The 18,940-nt window shown below is 38.2% G+C and overlaps 1 protein-coding gene across 1 annotated transcript; it reads right to left on the bottom strand.

Moving 5' to 3' along the window:
- On the bottom strand, nt 1-18,718 carry LOC112050276 (PAS domain-containing serine/threonine-protein kinase). Its single transcript, XM_052883476.1, has 22 exons — nt 18,576-18,718; nt 18,266-18,368; nt 17,975-18,063; nt 15,031-15,182; nt 14,295-14,440; nt 13,659-13,832; nt 13,281-13,400; nt 12,723-12,906; nt 12,204-12,331; nt 11,269-11,494; nt 9,899-10,627; nt 9,274-9,447; nt 8,454-8,623; nt 7,980-8,091; nt 7,373-7,548; nt 6,541-6,681; nt 5,651-5,850; nt 4,805-4,938; nt 3,979-4,116; nt 2,386-2,481; nt 1,067-1,215; nt 1-194 (listed from the first exon to the last, which is right to left on the bottom strand). The coding sequence occupies exons 1-22, from the start codon at nt 18,605-18,607 to the stop codon at nt 42-44; spliced, it is 3,726 nt and encodes a 1,241-aa protein (XP_052739436.1). The 5' UTR covers nt 18,608-18,718; the 3' UTR covers nt 1-41.
- Between the last annotated feature and the right edge of the window lie 222 nt (nt 18,719-18,940).

The raw sequence follows: 18,940 nt of genomic DNA, 5'->3' as shown, positions 1-18,940 counted from the left end.
TCGTGCATTTTGCAGAAGTTGTCCCGCTCGCACTCGTGCGTTTAGGAGAAGCTGTCCTGCTCGCACTCGTCCCAGCTGTCGCATTCGTACGGGTCGCAGTCGTAATCGATGTCGCACGCAGCGTGGCCGGTCGCGTCAGAACTGATGTCCGTCAACGCCGCCTCCGACACCGGCTTCGATGATATATCTAATATCTGCAACAGATGACAACTCTAAATACAAGTCAATAGCGATCGCTTATTGCATATGTGCTAAAGAGCCTTAAAAACTCAACGGTAAAGCGCTCGGACTAATCACCGAGGGGTGATGATTCGATCTCCGCCTCGTTGGACTATTAAAACAGTCTTTCCCGACTATAGTCTGGCAAGTTCGTTGATAACACTCCCATGATATGCGAGCGACAGGGGGAAATACTGCGCGGGTGTGAAATCATGCGTGCGGGGAAGTGACGTGCATAGTCGTGGGTTTTTCATTCATCGCTACACGCCCCCGGCCCGCACGGAAAATCGGGAGTGTTACGAAGATGCCAAGTATAGCTTTTAGTTGGAGCGGAATGAGATTATTGATCATATTTAAAAGATATGGCAAACACCTGTAATTAATTATCTGTGGTGGAATGCTAAATTCATCAGGCTGTCCACTGTGACAACCTGATAAACGTAATATACCTTTTATTACAGTGCTCGCCACGGATCTTTATGTTTGTGAAGTAAGCTACGGAATGCGCATTCGTACAGACACGAACATTCCCCGTCCGCGCCATTTATACCGTTATTGATTCATTGCGCAGTCATTTGTTGCTAACTTCACAAAGACAATATTTTTTTTTTTGTTATATGTATCTGCAATCAGTCGACAGACTATAAGCAGATTTTGGTGAAGGTATTTGGTGGTGGCTTTACCAGACAGGAAGACCATTGTCTTCAAGTCTGCACAGAGTCGAGCACATCAGCTCGCTTTAACCGCTTGACTGTTTTCACAGTTAATAGCCCGGAGGCTAGCGGATTAGGATGTTACAGCAATCGTTCTTTGTGTTTCAGCTTGTATTTGTGTATCTCTTACTTACGTCAGCAGAAGATCGTAAGCTATAGTTGTCGGAGTGCGCGTCTCGCTCGCCCGACAGTGCGTGCAGTGCGACGGAGCTGCGTTTGGGCTCGTCGCGCGACACGTTCTTGTCTCCCGAACGAACCACCACTTCTGAGGGGTTCGATCGCTCTGGAAGACATTGGAAATGTGTTTTCATTAAAATTTTTATAGGTATTGTACTTGTTATTGATGCATATTCTGGGTGCTGAAATTAGTAATTATGGCCTTAAGGCGGAATTATATTTGTCTTACGTGTCGTGTCGTGACGTATCAGAGCAGAATCGGTATTATACATTATGTATGGCAACGTTTACAGTTATGTGTTGTGACATGTCGTGATGGCTTATGATGTGTCGCATTAGACCCGATCCCGGTTTCGCGTCAGAGCGGCGGGTTGCGGGGGGAGCTGAAACGACGCCTTCAAGACACGTCAGATTAGTGTGCGCGCGCCGCAGTGCTGTGTTGTGACGTTTTATTGATTCAAGGCATTGTCCTGATGCGTTAGAACACGACATATTAATGTAAACACTTGCCATCACGTCATAACACGACACGTGACGTCACGACAGCCAAATATAAATCTGCCTTTAGGCTAATTCAGAATACAATGTAATTAATTTTTTTTCATTTCTTACAGACTAATTAAATACTAAAAAAACATGCACAAGTAACTTTTTTTTTTACTTGCAGTTGTTGAAACAGTTTAGCATATAATTTGCTTACATTTACTAACTGATCAATTTAGCACAAAAATGTCTACAAGGGTTCTTCTACTGACGCATTCTACAGTACACAGAATGTCACACCAATGTTGTTCAAGTTAAGTATCTGACGCTTACTTGAAAACTAACTCTCATTTAGTAATTACGAATACCTAGTATGTATCTAATACTTGTTTAGGTCTAAGATATGCACTACGAAAATATCTCGAGGCGAGAGAAAAACAAATGTCGACCAATAACCGCAATAGTTTAACGATAAAGGGTCCTGACTCATCACCGAGGGGTAACCCGTCGGTTACCCGCCCCGCTGGACAATTGATGTACCCCTAATACAGTTTATCCCGACTAGTTGGAGGGGAATGGTAATATTGGTCATATTTAAAAGATACCTCTGGCAAATATTTCTCAATAAAAAAAATAAAGTCACACTCGGAAATATATCTCTCTCGTTCATTGCGTTAGGGCGAAAGAGATGGAACTGGGATAACTCCACCGCTATTGGTCGACAATATGCCTTTCCCCATCACGAGATATATCGTTGCTAGATCTATTGGTAGGTTATCTAGTAAATACAAACCTTTGGCGTGCGGATCAGCAAGCGATACTTGGGAACCACTCCTCGGGGACCCTAAGCTGCCACTGAAGTACATTTCCGGGTTCGCTTCGTGGCGATCTAGAAAAAGATCTCAACACTACATGGTCTACGAATGGCGTCTATATTACGATTTATTAGCTTGGGATTTAAGGAGATCCATTCCACAATAAATTACCACAAAATAGCTAATATTTCTGAAGTAACCAACCACACACATGTATTAGTATTGAAACTGTTGTACTAAATTAATATCGAATTGTTTCAGATCCAAAGATCAGTATGTCTGGCACGCGTTAATGATTATACCTAATATCTTTCCACAAGACAAGGACATATTGTCGACCTGCTGGCCTGGCCTATTCACTAATTTGGTTTTTATTAAACACCTATTGAAATAAACATTAAATCAAATGAGTAACGTCATCTATCTACTGTATGATATCCACAAAGGGCTGGATGATATTTGTTACATAGAATACGTAAAAATTAGTGTATAGCCTGCAGTAGCATCGAAATTTAAAATAGCGCTATCATTCGTTACAATGGGGCGTGAGATAGAGCGATATTTTCGATTCCACCGCTATTGGTCTACAAAATGTCTTATTATCTTCAAGAGGTATGTCGCTAACGTGAGATGGAACGAGTAAACTAATAGTGAACAAAAAATTATGGTGGGTGGTGGTGGGGTTACTTCAGTTTTAGTAGGTTTTTACGAGTATATAAAACGTATAGCATGCCTAATGGAGCTACAAAATACTAACAATATAGCCATACTGTAAATGGTTTCCGTTTATTGGAAAATGTTAAGGAATGTTTGAAATGTCACTAACCAAAACTAAATGACAAAAATTTATTGACATTTTTAAAAATACTAATACAATTTTTACAAATTATTGATATATTGATATTATTAAATTTAAAATGGTAGAAAACAAAATATTCTCTTGAGCAACGTTTCCCTATATACGCCAATAATTTTTATTTTCAAGTATATGACATATTTAGTAGCATCATTTATAGCCTTTTCAAAAAAGTCAAAAAACCTCACACTATTGTGGAATAAAAATAAACTAATTTCTTCTACGCTCTCAATTCAAGTTTTTATTTTTGTGGTCAGGCCAGTGACGTAGTGTGGTCACGTGGGGCCGATTAGTAATTCCCCGGGGACGGGGGAAGATTTGACGTTCAATTTAATAAAAACTCGAAGTTTAAAATATTTTATTTGACTGTCCTGATAGTAAAAGTTTAAAAAAATAAAATCAACTGCCAATGCTTCGGAAGGAGCGCACATAGATAACAAATGGCAAATTGACCTAGCCCAACATCGCTGTAAGCTTTGAAGAGGCACATTTTTTGTGCTATATATTGTTTAATGAGCATGAGATTAATCATTTATTTTGGTTGACAAAATCATGGCAACGTCTATGCTACGTCACTGGGTCAGGCTATATATGAATTTTTAATTTAGCAATACATTTACGTGTTACTGTAATTGGCACGCATTTTCAGTATAAAAATGGGTTATATTTAACTCGTACACACATAGTTCGTTTTGTAATGTATCGGAATACAAACCACAGTCCACAATGTCTTGGAACACGTAGTTGTTGATGGCGACCGGTTGACGGATCCATGGATGAGCCATCAGTTGAGCCACCGAGCACCTGTTCACCGGGTCTTTGCACAGCATCCAGCGGATGAGTTGTTCTAAATCTATATATACATTACGAGTATATTAAAATTAAAAAAAAAATATGTCAGCCATATATACATCATGTGTCAGCCATACATCATCATCATACACATTTTTTTAACTTCCCGCTACTTATTTAGTCTGTTGTATGTATACACGCACGTGCTGGCGTACGTGTGTGCCGACGTGATTGCGTGCGTGCGTGCGTGTGTCGGCGCGAGTAAGTCAGTCGATCGGTCGGACCTGTGTTCACACGAGCCGAGATAATACGAGAGTTCCGTGAGTTAGATGGGAGCAGTGGGAGGCCGCTCTAACGGCCTAGATCATTCTTGTTATGGTTATGACGTTAGGTCGATCCACGCCTCTTGTTGGATAATCCTTCATGGATTATTTTGGGATAGACGGGGAGAATGATTTACTGTAACTAGTTTTAAAAGACATCTTTAACCCTACATCCTTCAGTCACAAGTCCGGGACTTCATCGTTTCTTCATCATCAAGGTTATTCTCTACTATTCCAGGGTTTATTGGTAACATTCTTGGAGGGAATTGTCAGACCTGACAGAGTTTCATTCAACAATAGTGTTTTGCCCTTTAAACCCGCTTCTAAGGTCAACCTGTTTTTCTGACGTGACGTGCATGTACAAATTTTGAGAAATTACAAAATCACGCGCATGTACAAATTTTGAGATATTACAAAATCTCTAACCTTCAGACACAATCTGCGGCAGTGTGAGCGGCCCCTGAATGATGTCCTCGATATCGGAGAAGGGGTTAACGAGGAACGTCAGCACGTACAAGGTTATCCCCATCGACCACATCTCTAGTTCTGGACCCGCATATCTAAAAAACACAATTGAACAACTTTAATTGCTGGAACCACAAGCTTGCTAAACTTACACAACTCGTTTTAAATTCATACGTGTGGATTGTGTTTGAAATTAACTTTACAAGAGCGACATTTCACAAAATTAATTACTAAGGACTTGTAGTCGATCCTACCTAGGTCTCTTGACACATATCAAAGGGAATTTGTCTTGCGTTCATGTTTGTACGTTTGCGGCGATAAAAAGTACGTTGTTCTTGTTTGCAAAAATGTTTATGAGATCGATATCTGAATAAGCAAAGCATAGAGACTACCTACTATGACTTTCTTGAGTCTAAAAATTTTCAATGAAATGATTTATTTAATAGTATAATTTCAATTATTATATTGTAGGAAATAGTAGTCTGAGACGGATATGACGTAGTTCGATCTCATGTTGGCTCGTAATTCTATAGGCGTTGCTTGGGATACGCGGGGAAAGTGACTTGAGAGGAAAAGGGGAGTGTTGGTTTACTGTCAAAGGGACCTTTAACCCTACACACAATGTTCACAAGTGCGTGACTCCACTCAAGGTCATTCTCTGCCATTCTAGGGTCTTATTTTGGATACAGTTTAGATTCGTTAATTAAGTTGTCCTGACAAATGTTGTAAATTATAACCTTTGTTCGACATTGGTTTTCTTATTCTTTAAATAAATTTTTGAAGCTTTTGCTAAAACTATGTACTCACTTGTTGCCAGCTAAAACCTCTGGGCTACAATACTCCGTGGTTCCATAGAAGGTGGAGAACAATGTGTCCTTGCTCATGTACGTCGCGGAGCCGAAGTCTATGAGTTTGACGTGGAACTTGTTGTCTATGATCACGTTTTCGTCCTTGATGTCGCGGTGCAGGATGTTGTGAGAGTGGAGATACTCTACAGCTTGACCTATCTGAAAACGAACATTTCACAAAATTAATTATTAAGGACAAATCTGAAATATGAACAGCTTTAGTTTTTTTTAAAACCTCGTAGTAGGTAGTAGTATGTACTCGTACTCGACTAGTAGGTTTATATTAACCGTCATAGGGAGATACAACTTGTGTATGCACACAGCTGCTTTAATATATTGTGTATGTTGTTTGATAAAATCCCTCACTACGGTCAGCGATTACAATATGACGGTAGATTGTAATATCACTAGTGAGATTATAAACTAACGTATTTTACAATTTAACGGTAACATATTTTATCACCACGTTGCAACGACGCCGTCGCTTTTAAATTTACATGTTTTTAATAAATAGTGCAGGAAATAGTAGTCTGAGACGGATATGACGTCGCTCGATCTCGTGTCGGCTTCAGTGTGCTCGTGGCGTTCAAGCCTTCCACATCTCTTGTTGTGTCATTCTTTATGGGTTACTTGGGATAGGTGGGGAGTGACTTGAGTGGAAAAGGGGAGTGTTTGTTAACAGTCAAAGGCGTCTTTAACCCTACACACAGCGTTCACAAGTGCGTGACTTCACTCAAGGTCATTTTCTGCCATAACCTTTGTTCGACATTAGTTTTCTTATTTTTGTAATCACTTCTGAGTTCGTTAAAACATATATCTATGTTTATTAATATGTGTGTAAATGTTTACCTGTCTGAAGATATAACTGAGCAAAGGCTCGTCGAGGCGCGGGCGTCTCTCGATGAACTCGAACAGGTCCATGCCGGCGCCGTGCTTCTCCATCACCATTTGGAAGTATTTGTCGTTCTCGAACACGTCGATTACCCGGACCTACGTATACAAAGCATCATTACTGTAAGGTCCACTGAGTTTGTAATCACCATCTCATATAAGTTTAACTTAATTTGATATCCATGTAGACATGCATAAAAGACTTAGTTCGCTATCTTAAGAAGTCCATCGCATTGGATTTAGTGTGACATCATTTCAATTTTCGAGATTATCAGCAAGCCCTTTCCTTTGATACCAATATTGTGGGAAAGCATAAAATATTTAGTTGGCCATGTTGGATTTAACGTGACGTCATTTACGTTTGAGTACAATTCACAATCGATTTTCAATGTTCACCATAATATGTAAAACAAAACATTGATCATTTTCGTCAAACTAATAGACATATACATTTCATAATTATGGCAATATTATCTAGAGAGTTTCTAGTCTAATGGACAACCGAGTAAAACTTTTCAGAAATCCCGTGGCATCTGTGGATTTTCCGAAAAGAAAAAGTAGCCATGTTGCTCAACAACCTCCTCTATCCCCCAGTGAAAGTCCCATTAAAATTGGTACTGCCATTCCAGATCGGCCCTGACAAACACACACAAAAAAAGCTGTTGTGTTTTAAAATAGTTTAAATAACTATACAAAATTGATAAAGTACACTATTGTTTCAAAAGAACCAACAGACACTCCAATTTTATTTATATATATGTATGTATTAGTGAATTATAAGGAAACTTACAATATTAGGATGTTCGAGGGTCATGAGCAAGCTGAGCTCCAGGGGCAGTCGGCGGCCGTCGGGGGCTTCGGTCCAGAACGCCGCGCCCACTTTCTCCTTGAGGATGAACTTCGCCACGGCCAGCAAGCGGTCCGAGCGACGGTACGCCATCTTTACGCACCCATACGCACCTTTGCCTGATAGAGAATAATAAAAAACACGAGTGTGTTTTAGCAAGCACTGAAGTAAAACTCATGAATAAAAGCGCCATCTATGAGCTTAAGGCGTAACCACATCGCAACAGATTCTTGTGGTTTTAAGCCGAGATGTGATTTTAAGACCCACACATCATACAAAAAAGGATTGTTTCAAAGTTCTCTTAGAACGACATCTACTGGCAGTTTAAAATAACAAACACTGTTTCTCTCTGCCTGTAGATAGTAGCACGCATCATCCGATTACAGTTTTCGTAACAGATTCACCTGAACTTACTTCTGAAGTCAAGCGTGCGTAAATAAATTTTACTTTAAACATTTTAGAATCTTTGGACACTTTTGTAGGCTTGTGTTGAAATTTGGTCTATATAATCTTTATTAGAGTAATAATGTACAAAATATGATTGTCTTACCTATTTGTTTTAATGTGACGTAGTGTTTATTATATTCTCCAGCAATCTGTTCCTCGCCACACTGGCTCACTAGTGACATAGACTGCGGCCTGCTGCTTACAGACTTATTACCCTGTAACAAAACGATAACAATATTTTAAAATTCAATAACGAAAATACTTGGCTACAAAAACGAGTATGCTTTACACCACACAACTGAAGTAAAACAACTTTCAAAATAAAATAATACATGAATGAGAAACCTAAAAATTAGTAACGGTTAATAGCGCCATCTCTTGGGTGAATGTCGGACTTGCTTTACTTTACAAGCTCCTACTAGTTAGTTTACAATTGAGTCGATAAAATACTAAACGGATTCGGCTTTGGGTTAATTTGAGTTGTGACGTAGTTAAGCAGTGTTACCACAGATGGCGCTTTTAAAATTTAACGGTATGTCATTCGATTACACTTTTCGTAACGCACTGAATGACTCACCAGCACCAGCGAGTTGTCGGCGGTGGAGGCGAGGCTGGAGGCGGTGGTGGTGTGTCTGGGCGCCAGGTCGAGCTGCGCGTCGGGCTGCGCGCCGCGCCGCACGCCGAGCCACACGCAGCGCACCGTGCGCCCCGTGCCCAGCTGCATGCTCGACACGGTGTACACTACATCTGCGAATGGTATGCCACGAATCAAGGTCCGTTTATACCTACAGACAATTAGCGTGCCAGACAAAATAATATTCTTCTATACAGTGTTTATTAACGTATTTATATCTACAGTCTGTCAACGTCTGCGCGGCCGCGTTACGATAGATATAAATACGTCAATAAACACTGCATAGAAGAATATTATTTTGTCTACCACGGCACGTGTCTGGCACGCTGAATGTCTTGTCTTGTTGATATAAACGAACTTTAAAGAGTCATTCCCGGAAATTTATTATCGGTATTGGAAATAAGATTCGTTTAGCAGTCTACAGATTTACTGATAAAGCATGAACACAATCACAATTAATGGATATGCGCGCAGTATGTACGTTAGAAGTACAATCAACCCCAATAAAGAGTCCAAATCTATAACTTTCTTTTTCCCTTTAATGTGAATAACCCATAGAGCAATGGGTCTTAAAAAGGGATCATAAAATGATGGTAAAGCTCAGACTAAATAGTCCTTGTGGTCAGAGGGAACTAGTACTGTGAACAATAGTGTTCACAAAGCACAGGGGTTTTATTTAAGAACATAAATTGTCTTACGTTTCAAGGCCCACACAAATATTCGCGACCTACACTTAGGGAACTCCTTATAGCAAAATACTTACTAAGCTCTGTCCCATCTTTATGCAACACTACGCCTCGATATGTCCCATTCTTGTATCCACAGTCGTTTGTGTCGCACTGCTCGGACTTGCTGTTGCGCGACTTCTGCGGGGTCGATGTGGTGAGATGCGCTCGCACTAGGCGTTTGTTGACGAACGGGGTATCGGGAGGCTCATCTGTGGAACAATGTTCCTCAATAAAAGGGCTCATATTTAGCCTACTTTAACAACCCATCAGAGAGTTATTTTACAAACCTAAATATAGGGAATAAGCAGGGGATTTTAGAAAATATTTCTTCTTTAACCAAAATTCATTTTCTTAAAAGTAGTCAAGTTTGCTGAACATTTCCCAGGAAATATTAGTAAAAGTAAATTGCAAATTACACCACTAACATATTGTTCATTATAATACTCTTACAAACGTCGACAGTGGAGAATTCTCAGGAGATGTAGAATTCATAATATTCTTTTATCAATTAAATATAGCAAAAATATATAAATAATCTACCCTATGCCTTTTCCACAACTTAAACAAATCTAAAGATTATCATATGTTGAACATATGCCAAGGGATAAGATTATGCTAAAAATGGGGTTTAATTTATAATCTGTTTGAAACCAAACTTACCATCATAAATTTTCCTCGGTGCTGATTCAGTTTGAGTTTCCAAATCGATATCATTACTCAAACTATCGATGCTTTCGTCATTTCCATTGGTTTTCGGCAAATCTTCAATTTCACAACCAGAGGGCGGCAACTCATTTATGGGCGTAAGAAAATCGGCACTCGTCTCATTGGAATCGCAGAAATCCAACGATATACTGCTTTTATCTTCTTTCCCCTGGAGATTGACTTTAATCGATTTGTATTTAGCAGCATCAAATGATAACCTCAAAGATGGATCGTTTACCCTCACTTTTGAAGAGCTGCCAGTAGGTGTAACCTCTTGAGAATGCTGGGAAGTGTAGTAAATAGAGTCGGATTTCTCGATTTGCTTCGATGGAGTTTGTTTGATCGAGTTGCTCTGTTCGGAACGCAGAATGTTCTCCGATCGCGACTTCGATATGCTGCTTTGGCAATAGTTCTCTTCGTCAATGGATATTCCTGACATTCCGGAGGTGACGTCAGGGAGAGCTGACATGTCATTCCGCTGTTCAGTGGTGCTCAGACTGGAGACCATGTCCTGAGTAGGCGTTGGTGTGTGAGTGACGAGGCTGTAGGACTTGTCGAGACATAGAGCGCTGGATGACTTCTCCCTTGTGGTGGAGAGTAGAGACTGCTGGACATTCAACGACATGCACGCTGATTTCTGACTCCCGTTGAATGCTCCGCACGAATCTTCGTCTGTGTCTGAAGCTAATGTATAATAAATATTAATTGTATAATAAATAATAAATTAGGTTTGTTGGTAACATGTCAATCAATCATCACTTGTCATAGATGTACGTATAAGTCAATGTGAGCTAGTTATATATTATTTGTGTATGTCTCTATATGTATATTGTAAGTGTACGTAAATAAATATATAAATAAAAGCATACATCAAGGATACATTTTTACCAAGAAAAAATCTTTATATAGTTGTGTTACTTATATTGAAAAGAGCAACTGCTGAGTTTCTTACTGATATGAAAATAATATCGGTAAGTAACTCAGCAGTTGCTCTTTTCAGTTTTTTAGTTTTTTTCAGTTTTATGACATCCTATCATAAAAATCATCAAAAAGCAAGCCTCTATCGTAACGAAAGTCATATACAAAGTATTCTCGATTTAATACACAGTTATTTACATTGTTTCATTCTGATTAAACTATCTCTATCAGTGGAATTCATAGACGTTGCAGAGGCACCCTCAGGTGCCAGGACCATTTACTTGCCGAGTGTCAAATTCTCAAACGCATAGAGTTAAAATTCGACACTCAGCGGGTGAACGATCCCCTGGGGGCGCCCCCACAACGTCTATGAATTCCACTGTAAATCTCAGTTATAGCAAACGTACCTGAATCATCATTGTCATTGTTGACCGGCGACAGAGTAGTGTTCCTGTTCCGGTCGACGGTGACCAGGTCGCACTCCCGGCAGAAGTTCTGTATGACGTCGTCGATGTGGTGGCCGATCACCTCCGACTGCGCCTTGCCGAACGTCAGCATGGCGAAGTGCTGGTTGCACGCCGTGATCAGCCCGCTCTCGTCCACCACCAGCAGACCGCTGACGTTGTACGTTACCTGGTGATGGGAATAGAGACATCTAAGCATTTCCATCGTGTGCCAGAGAAAAACTCTCGAGTAGAAAACTCTGACTTATGACCTATGTGTGCAGGGCTAAGAAATTCCTTTAAAATCCATTAACATTTCCCTTCTCTGCTCGTGTTTTATATCACTGTCCAGCCAGATTTCACAAGATCCTATCAGATTATCTTTGGGTACCTGTTCTAATATAGAACTTGATGCAGGTCTAGTGAGGAAAATGTTACTTCTATTCTAGGGAGATGGTTTTGGTGATTTTGGATTGAGAGCTGTTTGGGTAGATGAGGCAAACTGAATACTTGTTCCGTTCCTCTTCTATGCTAACCTAAGAAAGAAATGGAGACCTCACTGGGGGAGTAGAACAGCTTTTTTTTTTACCCCATTAGGTATTTTTTGCGTTCTTGCTAAAGTGTCAGGTGAGTAACAGGTAGCACAAGGTTTTAACAAGAATTTAACTTTTCAAGTGTACAGGTTTTTATATGTACAAATTGTACAAAATAGAGAAATCCTTCTCCAAAACAGGTTTGTAATAAATCTTCAAGGTAGGCAGTGCATTATTGCATCTATAAAATGCAACTGCTGACATCTATGCATAGATTATAAGACGTAAAAGGTTGTTCATTTTCAGAAAACTGCTTTCACTCATTCCTAAAGTTAAATTGAAGGTTTCTAACATTTGATAACTCACCCTGACATTAACTATAAATATTGGCTTGTCTTTGTTAGTCTTTACAGATGACCATGTTGCAGATTCAAGATTATTTTGTTTGGATATCCAAAGACAAAGTGGAAATGAGCCACCATCTAATGTTCTTCCTGAAATAGACAATTTATATGAATGAACTTTTGAAAATTAATCTGAAATGAAAATTTATCACAGTTCTCATCATCATCTTCTCTTAGATTGGCCTAGTATTCTAGTAAGTACTAGACTTGTGTTGTGTGTTAAAAATCAAAGAGTCTCATCCCATTACTATTAAAATATTGAAGAATTGTGTGTTTCTGCTAAGACCTGACGTGAATGTTTGTAATGTAAATGATAACTTACAAACAATAGAAAGCTTTAGTTTAAGAGGTAATGGGTAGCTAACGCCCCGCGTAGTTGCTGTTTCCGTTAGAATACAGGGATAAAATATAGTCTATATAACTCACAAGTAACGTATTTTTATTTATTTATAATTATTAGTATAGATATAGAGAAACTTACCAGTCGCCTTCTGTTTCGAGACATTCTTCGGTATAGGTGCTTCGTAAGAAGGCAGCTGCAGAGAGGGTATGAGAGACGCGACGGGCAGCCCTATTAGTTTGTCCGCTGCCTCGGCTTGGAACAACAACGCCGCGTCGTCGCCATCGCACGACACTATGATACCTGAGTCTGCATCTATTGCTAGCTAAAACATTTTGATTTTTACTATACATCTTAATTATTTATTTACCGTAAGCCAGGAATCGGCAATCTTTAGAATTGGACAAAACAATTTTAAAATTTCACAATTTTTAAAAAAAGAGGAACTAATATTTTTCTTGTTATATTAAAGTATTTCATTATTATAGTGGCAAGTAGATCTTGAATAAAATTCTCATTACCGTCAGATGAACTGTTGTAAATATGTCGGCTTTAGAGCAAGATCGCAGGTCCGCCTTACTTAGAATTAATACATCAAGCATGGTTTTTATGCTTCTTTTTTTATATTGGTTAAATAAGGATTATTCATTAGTTAGTTCATCAGTATTTCGACTATAAGCTTAGGTTTGAAATGCTTACCACAACATTTTTGCATGTAACTGGTTCTGCAACTACCAAACATGGGCCGTCATTATCCAATTGCCTTATCCAAAGAGATACTTGTACAGAGCCACCATTCTTTGACAGAAGTTCCACTACCTAAAATATCAAGAGAATCAGACTTAAAATCAGTCGTCCCTGACGCGTATCCGGCTCGAAGGACCAGAAAATTTACAACAAAATAATACATTGTTATAACATGATTAAGAACAAAGAAAATGTAAAAAAAAATTAGACACTAGAAAAGAAAACACAGAAAACAACGTAGAACACAAAAAAGTGAATATCATAAATAAATAATATTATTTAGGTTATACAGATTCTCAATTTCCATTACAAGTTAAATCGTAATTTTACCTTTCCACTAAGTAAAATAATTGTTCCATCTTCTGATATATCCCCATCTTCTGCCTCATGCAAGCTGAAAGTCTTACAGCTTCTCTTTCTAAGTAGGTCCGAAAAACGCAGATCACATAGCTCCCCAGACGAATACCCAAGCAAAGAGCATGCTTTGCTGTTTACTATTAATATCTGGAAATGTCAAATATTTAACAAATTACTATACTTATAGGAATTTGTAATTCAAATATATTCTGTTTAGTATATTAAGAAAAGTATGTAATGTAGCCTATGGTGAAACATATTGGTCTGGAAGGAAGTTACTCAAATTTTTAATGGTTGGAAAATTCAAGTTTTAAGAGCATTCTAGACCCTTAATAAAAAGGCTTGCCTTCCATGTCTTCTATCTCAAGACACAAACACTATAACATGAGTATTACCTAGTTTTTTAAAAAGCCCCATAAAATCGTCTTTGTCCGTCCTTTGACCTCCTTAATATGACTCTCGACGCATAATCCGTTCTTAACCGAAATCTAACTATAACTACTCCCTGCCTAATATCATCTTTGTATGATTACCTTTTGCTTTTATTATATAAGATTTATTTTGTAATTAAAATTAGAGACTAGACTCATATACAACATACATACTCACTTTGGATGTGTTTGGTTCAATAGTGAAGACAGCTTTGCTTGGATTGATGGATTGCTGTAGACGGTCAGTTTGAGATTGGGTAGGGGCACCCGAGACATCGCCGGCCGCCAATGTTGTGTTGAAACGCAATCCATTTGGACCATCAACTAAAATAAAAAGATTTACATGATTCCATATTTATTTAATAGCAAAATACAATAATATATAAGTTATGGTATTCTAATTGGTTCAGACATTGCAACACTCCAAACTGCACAACTGCATGAGGATATGGTGACCAGTATTCTGATTTTTTAATGAAATATTCGTGAAGTTGGTAAGCAATATGACACAATATTCTACAACAAGATTCATGATTGAAGGAAATCTCTATAAACATATTAGCTACATGTCCTATGTTACAGTTCTGTTATAAATACCTAAGCCTCCAATACACAACTTGACACATTAATAAAGTCCTGAAGTGAGACAAGTAATATAACAAGGCACTTCATATTCAAATCAATAATCGGTTCTAGTTGGTTTACTCGGGAGCAAAACCGACAACAGTTGGAAGTTGAGCAAAACGAAGCAAAGTTTATGCCAACTACATTTTATACTGAGGCATAATTATTCGCCCACTTTAATATACTCGCATCATATTAAAGAGGGCAGATAATTGTGCCTCGGAGTATATTTAACTAACTTAAACTTCATGAACGGTATTCATTTGCCGTTGGAGGTGTATTGGACTTACCTCTGACTAAGTCTACTGGAGGCTTCACTTTACTTGGAGTTTCGAGATCCATTCTTAAAGGCCTCACCTTATTCTTTAAACGTGGGAAACTTTGATTGCCCTCAAATGAACGATTTCTCCAGGCATTCTGTAAATACTTAGCCTTGACAGTCCTAGAATTTACAAATTTTTCTTATATACTCAAGCATTATTAATTAGTTAATTACTGCTTATTATTTTACTTATATGTATTTTGTACTTTATATATTTAGAGCTGCAGTTACTAAATATGCAAAGTATATGCAATATTAAATAAGCAGTAACTAGATATTGTAAACTAGTTTTTTTCACTGTGTAGAGAGTACATTTAATAACAAGTGAAACCATATAACTTTTACATAAATTCATAAGAATAAGAATTATTAAAAACAGATTAGCCACATAGTAATACAATTATAAGTTTTTATCCAGGGTAAGTATTAAATCTGGCTGAGTAAAACCAATAAAGAATTAATTTAAAAATCAAAAGCCACAACAAATAATAAAACCTTCATACAGGTACTGCAAAGGTTTTAATGAATATTAAGACCTTTGAAATCTGCAGTACCACTAAGTAACCTTCTCAATCATTGTTATCAACCCATATACGGCTCACTGCTGAGCTCGAGTCTCCTCTCAGAATGAAAGGGGTTAGGCCAATAGTCCACCACACTGGCCCAATGCGGATTGGCAGACTTCACATATGCAGAGAATTAAGAAATTCTCTGGTATGCAGGTTTCCTCACGATGTTTTCCTTCACCGATTGAGACACGTGATATTTATTTCCATAAAATGCACACAACTGAAAAGTTGGAAGTGCATGCCCCGGACCGGATTCGAACCCACACCCTCCGAAATCGGAGGCAGAGGTCATATCCACTGGGCTACCACGGCTCTTTCCCTCTCAATACAATATGGTAAATACAAATACAATACAATATACAATAATCGTTAATTGAAGAAAGTAGCAGAATAGTGAGGCTAAAGTACATTTCTACTCCAGTAGGCCTAGCATGCTACCAAGTGAAGAGAAATTGACAAAATGTACACAAATGGTAGCAAATTTGCCCTAGTCTCATCTATTTCGTCCAATACAATGAATGAGATTTGATTTGCGCTGTTGTTGGTTGAAGTTTGTCATTGGTTGCATGCACTCCAGGCTGCTATTGAGAAATTTTCAGAAGATCAATTAATTATTTCATAATTTGACATCTATTGCCACATAGGGTTAGTCTACTGCTGGATCAACAAGGCATTATAATATTCTCATATGAGAAAAATATCTTAGCATTCCATGGAGTCACTGGGCGGATGCTATATCCATTTGATGGCAGACAGAAAACTTACAGTAGATCTGGAGATTTGTAATTCAGGTGGTTTAAGGGCCTTTTTAGGACAAGTCAACACCTTCTCTAGTCATATTGTTGTCCTGTATAGCAGGGTTCAATAGGATCCAATAGGATACCTGTTCTAATATAGAACTTGTTGCAGTTATAGTGAGACCAAGGCCTTTTAGCAGAATATTTGCCTCTTGCATACACTTCTACCACTTATAACTTCTTAGACCTGAATATAATTGTCATCGTTATCAACCCATATACGGCTCACTGCTGAGCTCGAGTTTCTTCTCAGAATGAGAGGGGTTAGGCCAATAGTCCACCACGTTGGCCCAATGCGGATTGGCAGACTTCACACACGCAGAGAATTAAGAAATTCTCTGGTGTGCAGGTTTCCTCACGATGTTTTCCTTCACCGATTGAGACACATGATATTTTATTGCTTAAAATGCACACAACTGAAAAGTTGGAGGTGCATGCCCCGGACCGGATTCGAACCCACACCCTCTGAAATCGGAGGCAGAGGTCATATCCACTGGGCTACCACGGCTCTTTCCTTCTCAATACAATATGGTAAATACAATACAATAATCGTTAATTGAAGAAAGTAGCAGAATAGGGAGGCTAAAGTACATTTCTACTCCAGTAGGCCTAGCATGCTACCAAGTGAAGAGAAATTGACAAAATGTACACAAATGGTAGCAAATTTGTCCTAGTCCCATCTATTTTGTCCAGTGCAATGAACGAGATTTGCGGTTGTGCTGTTGTTGGTTGAAGTTTGTTATTGGTTGCATGCACTCCAGGCTGCTATTGAGAAATTTTCAGAAGATCAATTAAATATTTCATAACCTGACATCTATTGCCACATAGGGTTAGTCTACTGCTGGATCAACAAGGGCGTTTATAATATTCTCATATGAGAAAAATATCTTAGCATTCCATGGAGTCACTGGGTGTGTGCTATATCCATTTTGTGACAGACAGAAGAAGTAGATCTGGAGATTTGTAATTCAGGTGGTTTAAGGGACCTCTTTTAGGACAAGTCAACACCTTCTCTAGTCATATTGTTCTCCCTGTAAAGCAGGATTCAATAGGATCCAATAGGATACCTGTTCTAATATAGAACTTGTTGCAGTTATAGTGAGACCAAGGCCTTTTAGCAGAATATTTGCCTCTTGCATAAACTTCTACCACTTATAACTTCTTAGACTTGAATATAATTGTCATCGTTATCAACCCATATACGGCTCACTGCTGAGCTTGAGTCTCTTCTCAGAATGAGAGGGGTTAGGCCAATAGTCCACCACGTTGGCCCAATGCGGATTGGCAGACTTCACACACACAGAGAATTAAGAAATTCTCTGGTGTGCAGGTTTCCTCACGATGTTTCCTTCACCGATTGAGACACGTGATATTTTATTGCTTAAAATGCACACAACTGAAAAGTTGGAGGTGCATGCCCTGGACCGGATTCGAACCCACACCCTCCGAAATCAGAGGCAGAGGTCATATCCACTGGGCTTTCACGGCTCACCTGAATATAATGCTTAGTCTTATCATAATAAATTAATCAGAAACTATTATTTACCTGCATTTATCATTGGTACTAGTGTATGGTTCAGGTGTAAGGGTAATGAAGTTATCATTTGTCAATTTGTTCAAAGCAAACTTGTCTTTCTGCAATTTAAAATGAATTTTATTCAGATGTGTTTCCAAGGATTCATTAGTTTCAATGACATTGTTCTACACTTAATTAAATTATTTTCTCGTTTATGCCTTATATGCACTCAACATTATAAAAGTAAATTTAAAGTAATAAATTCGGTTGGTTAAAATTCAAATTAATCACTTTATTTGTGAAAAACAAAATGTAACTTACAGGTTTTGGAGTCAAATTAAGATGTTCTGGGGAATAAGTATCTAAAAATCTTCCTAATCTAGGTTTTTGTGGAGTACAGTCCCCCGCATTGCTCACAGCATCTCTGTAGTCACGAAAAACACAATTTTAAAGCTTTCGCACGAAACTCAACGACAATGTACACCTGCTAACAAGGTGAGCGATAAACTGTGTAGCTTGATGATTTATTTACATCCCAGTGAGTTATTTTTATAAGAAAATCAATAACTTACAGCGCGGAAGTTCAAAATTTGTTTCGTGTATTTCTATAGTTATTTTACGTACTACGAACCTGAGTAAGTTGGAATATTTAGCTATTTCCATTATTGGTCACGTAATTTTAAGTTTTCATTGGTTTGCGGCCACTTTTTTAATGTAACAACTTGGATATTTCAAAGATTTTCCGTTGCATGAAAAATTGCAATTTCAAACAAAAACCACAGATCACTATAGACTAGAAAACAAAAACCACCGTAATCAGATGTCAAGTCAACTCAAGCGTTTTGTTAATGCTTCGTGTGTTTAATATACAAAAAACATCTATTTCATTTACAAAATGTGTATTCAATAATAAGATATCTTCATCTTACGCATCTTATAATTAAAAAAACGTAGGTATTTAAATATTTAAACAAATAATTATTGTAATGTATTTAA

The sequence above is a fragment of the Bicyclus anynana genome, chromosome 1, assembly GCF_947172395.1.
Source record: "Bicyclus anynana chromosome 1, ilBicAnyn1.1, whole genome shotgun sequence".
In the NCBI taxonomy this organism is placed as follows: domain Eukaryota; kingdom Metazoa; phylum Arthropoda; class Insecta; order Lepidoptera; family Nymphalidae; genus Bicyclus; species Bicyclus anynana.
The sequence above is the reverse complement of the archived record's forward strand: the minus strand, read 5'-3'. Positions and strand labels throughout refer to the sequence as shown.